We start from the raw sequence: 11,357 nt of genomic DNA on the forward strand, positions 1-11,357 counted from the left end.
TTTATTTACAAATACACATTATAACTTTTATATACATTGCACATTTACATGGTAGAAAAGTACAAAACTATATATTTAAATGAATTTATATTTAACTCGCCATGTTTGAAAATATAAAATTGCATCAGAAAAAAAGTATTATGAAAAGCAAGAAACTTGAACTGATAAAGCTTTGATATAACTTTTAGCAACACATCGATTGGGAAAGAGAATTTTGAAAGTGGTACTGCAAGACCATCTTAAAGGAAACACCTGATAAAAGACTTATGCATGTGACAAAAAATTAAAACAATAAAAATAAAATAAAACCTTTATTCTTATTACAATTAGGCCTGTAGATGTTATCCAACTTCACAATCCCATTTCTTTGGGTTCAAAATTTGTATAGTTCAGTATAAACTCTCAGAACACTGACATCATTTCAGTACACAATTTCATGAGAAGTAGAGAAGATTAAGTGTAAGAAGTTTCCTTAAAGATTGCCTCACTGCACCTTGACAGTATACTTTAGCCAGTTACAATGCCTTTTGGTCAGTCAAGATTCCTTGTAAACAAAAACACAGGGATCTTTTACATACAGAACCGGCAAAAAGAAAATCCAATAAATAAGTGTAACAGAAACTGACATGCAAATTTGTTAAAGTGGAAAAGAGTTAACATCACTGAAACCAAGAGATGAGATCATGTGGGTAGGCTCTAAGGAATGGACTTTTATAGTTTGCAAGAAAACAGAAAAGCTTTACTTTACAAGCAAGAGACCTCACAATAAATAACACTGCTCTTCCCGTAACGAATAAATTTCTTCAAAAAACAAGGTGTACGGTCAACCAGACATTTTATGTATAAATTATAAAACATGACACAGTATAAATAAATGTCTACGAGACTCAACTATATGTATACTTTTTTTTTTCTCCCCAAAATAAATAAGCATACACTTATTTACAGTACGGACATTGATTTTGTGCCCAATGGCTGTTTCAATAGTGATGGAGGTTTTACCACTCTAGAATGGAAGATATAGGAAAGCTGTAGTCCTGGTCTTCATCTTCCTCTTCATCCTCTGGGTCTTCATTAATTGCTATATGGGGGAATACAGGGGAGCTGTTGTTTAAATAAGGACAACAACAGCGCAGAAGCAGCTCAGTGCATGTTTTGAAAGCCCTCTGAACAGCCACAATACAGCGTTGCATTTTATGCGACTTGTAGTGAGATGCTCTTTGGCATCTGCTGTTATGCAATAAGGTTTTTTTACACATAATCTATGAAGTCATAACTGCAGAAAGTTCTGAAGAATCAATGGCTCAGGTTTTATTGGCAGATTCCTGAAATCAAATAAAAAGCGCTCTGGTGTTTTAGTTTAATTGCTTTGTGTCCTTCATTCAGAGTTAGTAGAGGCAACTGTGCTAAACCAGGTGCCACGTACTACCTTTAGGCTTGTTCTTTTGGACCGAGTTAAGAGTTTATCCAGGTGTTAATAAAGCAATCAGCAAAGCACACGAGAGCAGACAAAGTACAAAAAAAGTCACTAGAATTACACTCCTCGGGCAACCCCTTTCTGATAGAATGGCTTGTCCTTGGAACATCCCCAAAAAACTCCAACTTGAAGGCCAGCTCGTTGTTGGAGATCTATTGCATTTTATCAGCAACCAAAGTGTGTGCGTGAAAGATAGATACTTATATTCTACTGTACCTTGAATCAATAAATCAATCTTTCTTATGTTTAAAGGTGTAAGTCTTCATTACCTAGGTATCGCCTTCAGAAGCCTTAAGTGTCTGCAGAGTTAAAAATCTCACTTACAGTTGCAAGATCCAGTGTGCTTAACTTCTAGAAGCACACCCATGGAGCAAGCTGCCTCTTTCATGGCACACTCGCTTGGATAAGTTGTGTTATCGCTGGCACACACTGCTTCTTCTGACTTGCTTTCAGGGCACAGCTCATCACAGAGGGCGCACCGACCTCTGCCAACCTTAAAATCCCACAAGCATTTCTTCCCAGCACTGCATTGAATGTCTTCACAGGATTTGGCTTCTAAAAATGCACACAGAATACTAGAGGTAAGTGAAAAGACAAAGCAAAAAGCAAAGCAAAGACAAGCAACCCCCAAAACCTCCCTTTCCCCTGTGAACTGTGAAGAAAGAAAGCTCAGATATAGTAGATGTGATCTTACTTGCTGATTTTGCTCAAGCAAGTATTCCCTTGGACAACAGTGCCTGTCTATATGTGGGGGAGGAAAGACAGCTGTGCCAGCAAAGCTTGGCCCTGGGAATACAGAATTACATTTGCCTATTGTACATGACTTTCCTGCTCCATTTCATGTCAGTGGAAATTTGGCTCCCCAAATTAGGGGTAAATGCAGGAGTTGTCAACAGGTCCAGCATTTCTAAATCTATTATTTTTAAGCTAACCCACAGACAGCAGTTAGACAACTACAAGATTTGAAAGGGAATTCACCTCAACCTATGCAAACTTAAAGCAACCTGAGACTCCCCCAAATTCCCCCAGCAGTTTTGGGGAGCAGAGGCTGCCATGCAGGTGCTTCTTCATAATACACTGTGCTATCAATCCTTTCTGGAATCACTTCTAACACAGATTGTCAGGTTGCACAGAAATTATTTGCCTATCTTCACCCACCCACTGTCTCCAAAGCCCACAATTATTTCTAAAGAGGAAAAAGTGATCAGATGTTTTCAATTAAGTTAACGTAGTCTTTGCCAAGACCACTTGAAGACAATTGTTTCCAGGAATACAGACCCATTGAATACGGTGACCTTATTACATCGTAACCATCTCATCATCTATTTCAGGGAGGCTATTTCTCCATTGGATACTAATGTCAGCACTCACAGCCATAGCAGGATCAGGCCCTCTTCTTCCTCACGCCTACTGCAATCTTTTCCAGGACTAAGTTCACCCCAGGCTCTCCTCTTCTGGGAGGGGAGCACTGGCCCAAGCTGCTGACGTCTCCTTCCCCTGCACTAACTACATCCCTCCAGTTACACACACTGGGTACTCTGAAAGAGGTGATTGAGGAAGCCCTCCATACTCGGTCTCCTCCAAAGATACTTACTGACGCATTTTCCTTCGTAGGCTAATCCAATGGATCTTCCCAGGAGGCAGGTAGCTTTCCTCAGGTGGCAGGCACTGGCGTAAGTTATGCCATCATTCCCGCAGAGATACTGTTCAGGGGAGGTAGGCTCTGGACAGATGCGGTTACATGTCACGCAGTAGGCATTGTTGGTTTGGTCAACCACACATGTGGAGCTGCCTGGGCATAAGACATCCCTGCAGGTCTCTGAAATACAGACAGAAACACACAGGTTAGTAGAAGATACTGGGATCCCAGTGAGGAGCATATAGGTGACAACAAGAACAAATGACCACATAAAAGCCTTCAGCAGCTCTCCTCATTTAAGGACTGCTGGAGGATGCCTTCATATCTCAGGGGAGCTGTGTGAGCACAAGTGCTGCCAGTCTATGGGGAACTCTCAGTTCAGCTACATCCTTGTCTACTGAGCATGGTCTAGTTACTCTCCCCCAGCCTGGTTCGTGTGAGGAAGTACATCCAAAAACTCCTCCCTACTCTTAGACAGACACCCTTTGGCATTTGAGGGAGATTGGATTAGATTTGCAAACCTACTTTTGCATTTGCCCTGATACTGGACTTCAAGTTCGGGCTGTTCTTTACATCTGGCTTTGAGAAGGGCGCACTCGTTCCTGTAGGTTTTCCCATCTAAGCCACACACGGGGCCCTTCCAAGTGATATTAGAGCAATCCGGAGCACAAACACACCGAGGTTTGTTCTTCTTGTTCATTTTACATTTCTTCCCGGGTCCACAGTCCACATTCTCGCATGTTTCTGATGGAAGGAAAGAGGCACCACTTTAGTACCAAGCGTGCAGAAGAGACCTGGTGTCAAAACTGCTTAAAGAAAAAAAGATACCGTGAACCCAGAGCACAGAGCAACAATACCGTTCCCTCCCGTTCCAGGACACGCCGCTCGAGGTAAATTCCCTCCGCCAGTGAAGGCAGTGGGCAGAGAGGGTGTCTCCCCGCCTCCTCCTGATGTGCAAGGCGGCGGGCAGAAATGGGGGTCCCCCCCGCGATCCCGGGGCTGGGACGAGACGTCCCTCAAAACCCCGACGAGGGAGGAAGCGGGAGGACAGCGCTGCCCCCCTGCAACTCCCGCCCCGCTCCTCCTCCCGCCGCCCAGGCCCTGCCGGAGCCGCTCCTCGGCGGGGAGCAGCTCGCCAGCACCCCCTCACCTTTGCACGGGATGCAGTTTGGGGCTCCCCCATTAAAAATCATCCACTTGAAAAGCGTGTTGTCGTTGACGTCCTCCGCCGTCCAGGACGTGGTCAGGCGGCCGCTCTTGCAGCACTCCTCCTTGCTGAGGTCGGTTTTGTAGAGGACCTGGCAGCGCCCGTTCCGCGCCTGCCGCAGCCAGCAGTTCCCAGCTGTGGGGCGGGGGGCGGGGGGGACACCCAGACGGATCAGTGGCGGCCACCAGTGACCCAGACACAGCACGTGCGCCTTGCCGTGACTTTTACTAGACTGTTTCCTTTTATTTGTCCCGTTTCATAACCCGCAGCTACTACGGCCCATTTGGAAGCGCAGTTTAAAAAACAAACAAACCCTCCCCCCCCCCCCCCCCCCCACCCCCCGCGAACCAAACAAAAAAATCCTCCCCAAAACCACAAAAGAACTAAAAAACCGAAACCAAGAAAACAAAACAAAATCCAAAACAAAACAAAACAAAACAAAATGAACGAAAGAGAAGACCCAACCAAAACAGAGCGAGAGTTTTTTGGGAGGTATTTATTCCATATGTAGAGCAGAAGGAGCACTGCCGGCACGTGACAGAGGCTTGAAAAGGATGTGCATTTAAAAGGGAATAAAAAGAAAATCGCGCTTGCAAATTCCTTCCTCCTCCCCCTGCCCTCTCCTCCTCACCGCGGCTGCACAGCAGCATTGTTTTAGTGCCGCACAGTTTCACTCCCAGCCCATTTTGCAATCTGCACGAATTGGGAACATTTGCTGTTAGCGAAGTCTTTCGAAATCGCCACATTTTGCTGTTTCTATTAACAAATGTCTCCTTCAGTAAAATAGTTCAGCAGAGTTCCAAAAAAAAGTGAGTAAAATACATAAAATACAGGGGCACTTATAGTAGGGGGTCCCTATAGAGTTTTAAAAATCGATCAAGCTGGAAAAGTTATAGGTGCCATCTCTCCTGCAAATATTTCAGAGGAAAGTACACTATCCTTACACCGGATAGAGTGGGTTTTCTTGGGGTTATTTTTTGCCTTTTTTTCCCCCTCTAGTATCCCTGTTATTTGTGGAGTCAAGCCAAGAACATTAGTCCAAGCAACTCCCCCTTTTTTAGCTGAAGCATTTTAGTTGAGATGAGTCTCTCGTGAATAACCAATGTGACTTCTCCAGCAACTCAATACCAATTGATTCTGCTGCTAATCCAGCCGGGGCTCGATCCTGCCTCCTTACTCCGATGGCAATGTACCGCAGCGAGGGGCCGGGATCGGCCAGCGGAGATGTTGCTGGGCGCGGGGCAAGACCCCCCTCGCCCCCCTCCCAAAAAAAAAAAAAAAAAATCACTGAACACACAATTCCTTTATTAAAAAAAAAAAAAAAAGTTTTGTGTCTTACGGTTGCCTACGTTAGATTGACTTATATCTATACCGGTACTGGGGAAGGGAAAAATAAAAGAAAAAATTATTAAAGAAGCAATGGCAAGACCTCCAGGTTGTGGCTGGAACATGGTCAAGAAAAGGGGAAAAACCCCCAAACTAAAGATCAATATTCCCTTGTGTCGAAAGAGGGCTCTTAAGAGTTGTCAATATCAGGTTCGGGTTTGTTTTGTTCGCAGGAAAAAGAAAAAAACCCAACCACCAACTTATTTAAGCATACTCTTCAGTGCAGCAGAATTTACAGCTCTAATATTTACTCAGACACACACCCCCCCCCCCCCAAAAAAAAAAAAAAAAAAAGAGCAGGGAGGAGGAGGAGGATATCCCAATATTAAAGTCAGTAAAATAACCACTTATTGGTTTCTAAAAATGTCAGTTGTAATCGTGGGGTTCTCCATCACCACCTCTCCTTCAGTCAGTCAGGGGAGATAAAAATCTGAACTAAATTACCAACAAACTTTGTGCATTCATTCGGCAGCCGAGACTGGGAAAGTTCCCTCACGATGCTGCTCTTCATTCATGCTGCATAATAACAATAAAAAACAAGAAACATCCTATCTGTTCTCTGTGCCTTTGCAGAGCAGTGCGAAGATCCGATCAAAAAGGGATCTAAATGACACCTCTGCACCTCGCTACAAAGCCCACAGTTAACTTCTGTTCTCCCGGACCTTGGAGAGAGGTGTTTAACACCGCAAGCAAACTAAACCGTGCCCGAAAGACAGAAAACATTAGAAATAATATAGAAACGTATCTGCGAATAAACAGTCTGGTCTTACCCTGCACAGTGTGATCTTCCATGAAGTGGCACAGAAACATCAGGATTAAGAGCATGCCCGGGTGGATTCTCTGATTTAACATCCTCAGTATAGCAGGGAGTGAGAGAGACGCAGAGACAGCGTGAGGGGGAGTAGGGAGAGGGAGCGAGCACTAGCCAGCCTGCTTATGATCGCTCTATTGAATGAACGTCAGGCTCTGAATGCAGTCTCTCTTTAAATCTATACGGGGGTCCTAGCTGTCTGCGGTGGGCGGTCTCCTAATGTGTGTGTGTGTCTGCTCGGGGGTGGGGAGATTTAAAAAGTTCAGTGTGAATCAGGTGACATTTTCCACCTTCTGGAAACCCTCTCCAATTATCCGCTCTAGGTGCACGCACACACAGGCGCGCACCCGCGCACCCCTGAGCGGCGGCGCCGCCGGCGGGGGCAGCGGCGGAGCGGCCCCGGCAGCACCCCCGGCCCCGGCCCCGGCCCCGGCCCCGGCCCCGGCCCCGCCGCGGAGCCGCCGCGGCCGCGCAAGCGCCACGCGGGGCTGGAGACCCGCGGGGGTCGCGCCGCCCCAGGGGCGCTCCGGCGGGCCGGGGGTGCTGCCGGGGGAGCGGAGCGGAGCCCGCCCGCCCGGAGCCGGCTCCGCGGGCGCGGTCCCCGCGCGAGGTGGCTGCGGAGGATGCGTCGCACCGCCCGCACCTCCGGCGAAACACATCGCTCGGCCCAAAGAAACGCCGAACCCCGATCGACCGGCCCCAAACCCGAAAAAACCCCAAACCCTCAAAAGACTGAACCGGCTAAAAGTTTAATACCTAGGGCCGTTCCCGGGTGATAGGGTTTTCACTGGGAGAGCCCGGGAGGACGAAACGGGAACGGGGGCGACGTAGGCGGTCTCCTTTCAGAAACAGAAAGATTGCAACATCGATAATGAACTTCTAGGGCACTAGTTTATTAAGCACAGTCTGGCATTATTCTCCCCTTAGAAAAGTTGGCGGTCTCTCATTTATAACATTTTTTGGCACCGCTGAATGAAACTGAGTAGGCGATATTTCCTTTTATACAAAACGATTACTTAACGGAAAATGGTATTGTTTATTCAAAAGCTGCCTTTTAAATTTCGATTCTTTCGCTTTTCTGAGCCACCAAAGCACAACAGACTGCGAAGTATGCAGACAGGAATGCCCGGACAGTGCCGGGTCAGGGGCCGGTGCGCCGCGGCCGCCCGCGCCCTCCGCCCGGCCCTCCCCACACCCCTCCTCCCGCTCCCGCCCCCCCGCCGCCCCCTCCCGACTGCCCCCTCCCCACAACTGCAAATAACTCAGTGATAACAGATTTTTTTCCACCAACTGCAGGAGATAGTGCTAATCTTTTAATAAAAGATCCCATTACAATGGGATCTGTCTGGACAGACTATAATAGATCCAGAAATACAGCCGTGCTAATATTAGAAGACAGTTGTTTGGGTGCCTCAGGCCGGGCCCTACTCCCGCTTTGAAAGTGGGCATGAATCACAATGTCCCTCGGTACCACCTGCGGTCACACGCATTAAGGAGCAGACTGGTAAATGATTGACCTCGCTGCATTTTTTTTTTTTTTTAATGTTGTTGTTGTTGGGGTCTTTTTCTTTTTCTTTTTCTTTTTCTTTTTCTTTTTCTTTTTCTTTTTCTTTTTCTTTTTCTTTTTCTTTTTCTTTTTCTTTTTCGTTTTGTTTTGTTACTAGTATTATGATCCTCGTCCTGAGCATCGCCCGGGCATTTTGAGCACTTCAGAAGCTCCGGGACTCCACATCCCTTTTAATCTTTTCCCAGATTGGTGCCACTCTCCCCCTGCCCCCCGCCCCTGCCGCCGGCTGCCGGGGCCGCGCTCATGCGGGGGTGCGTACTGCCCTCTACCGGCGGCGCCGCGCAGCGGCAGCGCCCCGGCGGCCCCGGCCCCGAGCCCGCCCTGCCCGCGCCGGGGACGGGCCCCGGGCGGCGCCGCAGCCCGGCCGCAAGGTGCTCCGGGGGCCGCTGTCCCCGCGGGGCTCCGGACACAGCTCGGGAGGCAGCACGGCTCCCGCCGGGGCAGCATCGGTGCCGGGGCTGGTCCGGGAGGAGTCCCGGGAGAGGCGCGGGGGATCCCGGCGGCAGCGCGGGGCGCGCAGGCGGCTGCTCCCGAGCTCGGCGGCCAGGCCCGGCCCGGCCCAGCACTGCGCAGCCCGGCACGGCACTGTCCGGCTGCCTGGAGGGCTGCGGGGTCAGGCTCACCTTCCCGTGTTCCGTTTGTGTATGTTTTTTAGTAATTGGCCAATACGGTGTTTATCCTGAAAATGTTTTCAGTTATAGAGGGGCGTTTTCAGGCTGCGTTCCTGGAAATGAAACACAGAATGGGTCGATAAGGTTTACACGTGCTTCATGCATGCATCATCGGGAGATCAATATGATTGCGGTGGTATGGAGATTTGTATCACACCTGTTCTCTGACATCACTTAGAAACAGCTGCTGTTTCTTTCATTGTTTTCCCTTTTTAATTTTCCTTTTTTAAAATGCTAGACAGTGAGTTTTTGAGTAAGAACATGTCAGGGACATATTATGTAATTAGAAATGCTTTCTTCTTTCTCACTGTGTGTGCCACTCTTTATGACTCCCCCGCCTCTTTCTGCTTTGCCAACAATCATATTTAAATTACCAAAAAAACAATAGCGTCGATCTGTAACTGAACTGTCAGGCAGCACAAGAAAAGAGTGTTGTTTTCAGTCTGACAGGTTTCACAACTTCTTTCTACCAAGAAATATATGCATTTTAATATAGGCTTTTGGATGTGAATCCAATCTTTGCAGCTGGCCCTGATCTTGGAATAATAGAGTCTTAAAAAAAAAAAAACCCTTATATACTTACATCTCAGACTTTCAGAAAGTTCAGATCTGGCTCTCAATTTACATATTTCTGTGTTCTACTTCTAATAGAGCTATAGCCACAGCTACAGCTATAGCGAACTCCATAATACAAAATATTTAGTGTCTGGCCTCTGAATAAAATAGCAGCAAAATATGGAGAAGGAAGAAAATTAATGAGCAAGTTACCTTGTCAACATGTGCTATTAACATACACACACACAGTACAGACACACACATACATACATACACATACATGGAATATTGACTTTGTGATGTCAGTATTCACTGTACTAGTATAACATTACCTTTATCGCCCTTCCCCTCACTCTGTTGCCCTTTAGAAGAGTGGTTGCTTTTATCAGGAGTGGACCAGCTTGGAACCCCCTCTCTGATAAGGAACATGTCTGCAATAAATTTTTTTGGGTTGTGGATGGGACTCTAGGACAAAACTGATTATTTGGAATGGATCTGGATTTTGAGCAAATGGGAAGGCCTATCCTGGCAATCTAACATTCAAGGAGTGGAAAAAGACTCAGACACCCTCCTGTGGTCCTGGATGTATGTATGCATCATCCCATGCAGTTTCTCACACAACTCTCGGTGGCCTCTCCCACTGAGCAAGTACTCAATAAAGGTAGAACGTCCTCTTCTGGTAGGAGAGAAAACTTGTTACCTTGCTTTGTTTCCATCTAATTTCACTGATTATCACAGAAAGAAGGACCTGTTTCTGGAAAAGTGCAATTTAATGTAGGGTCCCCTCATTTGCATCTCAGATATTAAATTTAAGGACTTTTCTGAGTACCATTGCATTGTACCATTTGAAAAGCTTTCCCTCTGTTATTTTTTTAAGTATAGGAGAAGAAGAATTACAGTCCTTCAAGAACTTTTCTGTAGAAATTTCGTGTGCTGTTTCTCAGCAAAAAGTAGCATAAAAAATTGTATTACAAGATTTGATTTCTTGATTTAACCCAGACCTTTTGTGAAAAACAAGTAAACTAGTTCCTGATAAAACTAAGCCCTAAAATATGTGAACTGAATTCTAATATCAGGTACTGGCTCTGTGTTCTATTCCACTGAGGTTATTCCTGCACATCAGTGAGACTGTTAAACATAGAACTTGCAGTGCATGCTCTTGGGGAGTGTTGTGATTATCTGATGTTGAACAGTTGTTTCTTCTAGTTTTTGACCTAAGAGGTTATGTCTGTTGTCAGGTGGTGGGCAATGGACTGGTAAAGAGGTAGTAGGGATGTTTCATTCTGGTTCATACTGCGGAAAGGTCATGTAGGCAGGTGTCATTCATGTTTTAGGACAGATAAAATTGACGTATATGTAATATGAGCCAAACTGACCCCTTCTTTACCTCCTTTTGGTGGTTCAGGAGGTAATAACAGAATTGTGCATCCCCTTACAGTTTGAAGGATGCCTACCTCTTACTGGAAGTCCAAACAGGTCAAGCCATTTTAGACACTCCAAAGGTGCTCTCTTGTCTTGTGCTGGCAGTGCCACAGACCACCACTGAGGAACTGCAGCAAGTCTTAGTATTCAGTACCCGTTGCAAACGGGATGTGGTGTGGCAAGACGAGCTTTAATGTGCGAGTGGAATGAAAACAGCTTATTAAATAAGTTGAAAAATCTTTCTGGATTACTGAAAGCTTGGACAAAAGTGCAAATTTCTGTTAGAAAATGGTACTGGAGAGAACTGTAAGGAAGCTCTTGAAAACCTTAACTATCTGAGGAAGCGAAATAAAAAATTATAAAGGAGTCTATTGATCTATTGCTTTCTTGATTTGTTGAAGAGGTACTTCTCTGTATATTTTCAGACAATATTAAACAACTAGAAATGTGCAACAGACCATGGAATTTCTAGGGCAAGTATCTCAACTTGTTGGGATTGCAGTGTTTTCAACAGCAACAAGAATTCTGGTGTAGATTCTAAATTAATCTTTTAAAACTTAAAAAAAAATTAAAAGGAAAGAAAATATAGTTATTGTGAGAAACTTGCTCTTCACAGTTCTTA

At 45.9% G+C, this 11,357-nt stretch overlaps 1 protein-coding gene across 1 annotated transcript; it reads right to left on the minus strand.

The window, feature by feature from the left end:
- Positions 1–919: 919 nt before the first annotated feature.
- Positions 920–6,561, minus strand: FST (follistatin). The gene is made up of 6 exons (XM_058044024.1): positions 6,480–6,561; positions 4,267–4,458; positions 3,642–3,860; positions 3,072–3,296; positions 1,802–2,032; positions 920–1,081 (listed from the first exon to the last, which is right to left on the minus strand). The coding sequence occupies exons 1-6, from the start codon at positions 6,559–6,561 to the stop codon at positions 999–1,001; spliced, it is 1,032 nt and encodes a 343-aa protein (XP_057900007.1). The 3' UTR covers positions 920–998.
- Between the last annotated feature and the right edge of the window lie 4,796 nt (positions 6,562–11,357).

The sequence above is a fragment of the Melospiza georgiana genome, chromosome Z (genome assembly GCF_028018845.1).
Source record: "Melospiza georgiana isolate bMelGeo1 chromosome Z, bMelGeo1.pri, whole genome shotgun sequence".
NCBI lineage: Eukaryota > Metazoa > Chordata > Aves > Passeriformes > Passerellidae > Melospiza > Melospiza georgiana.

What these genes read in the sequence shown, in the direction of transcription:
- FST (XM_058044024.1), bottom strand. Translation starts at nt 6,561, where the DNA reads ATGTTAAATCAGAGAATCCACCCGGGCATGCTCTTAATCCTGATGTTT. An exon ending in CTACGAAGGAAAATGCGTCA is followed by an intron (nt 2,033 to 3,071) that starts GTAAGTATCTTT and finishes GTGCATTTTTAG; the next exon opens with AAGCCAAATCCTGTGAAGAC. An exon ending in GCACACTGGATCTTGCAACT is followed by an intron (nt 1,082 to 1,801) that starts GTAAGTGAGATT and finishes TCCCCCATATAG; the next exon opens with CAATTAATGAAGACCCAGAG.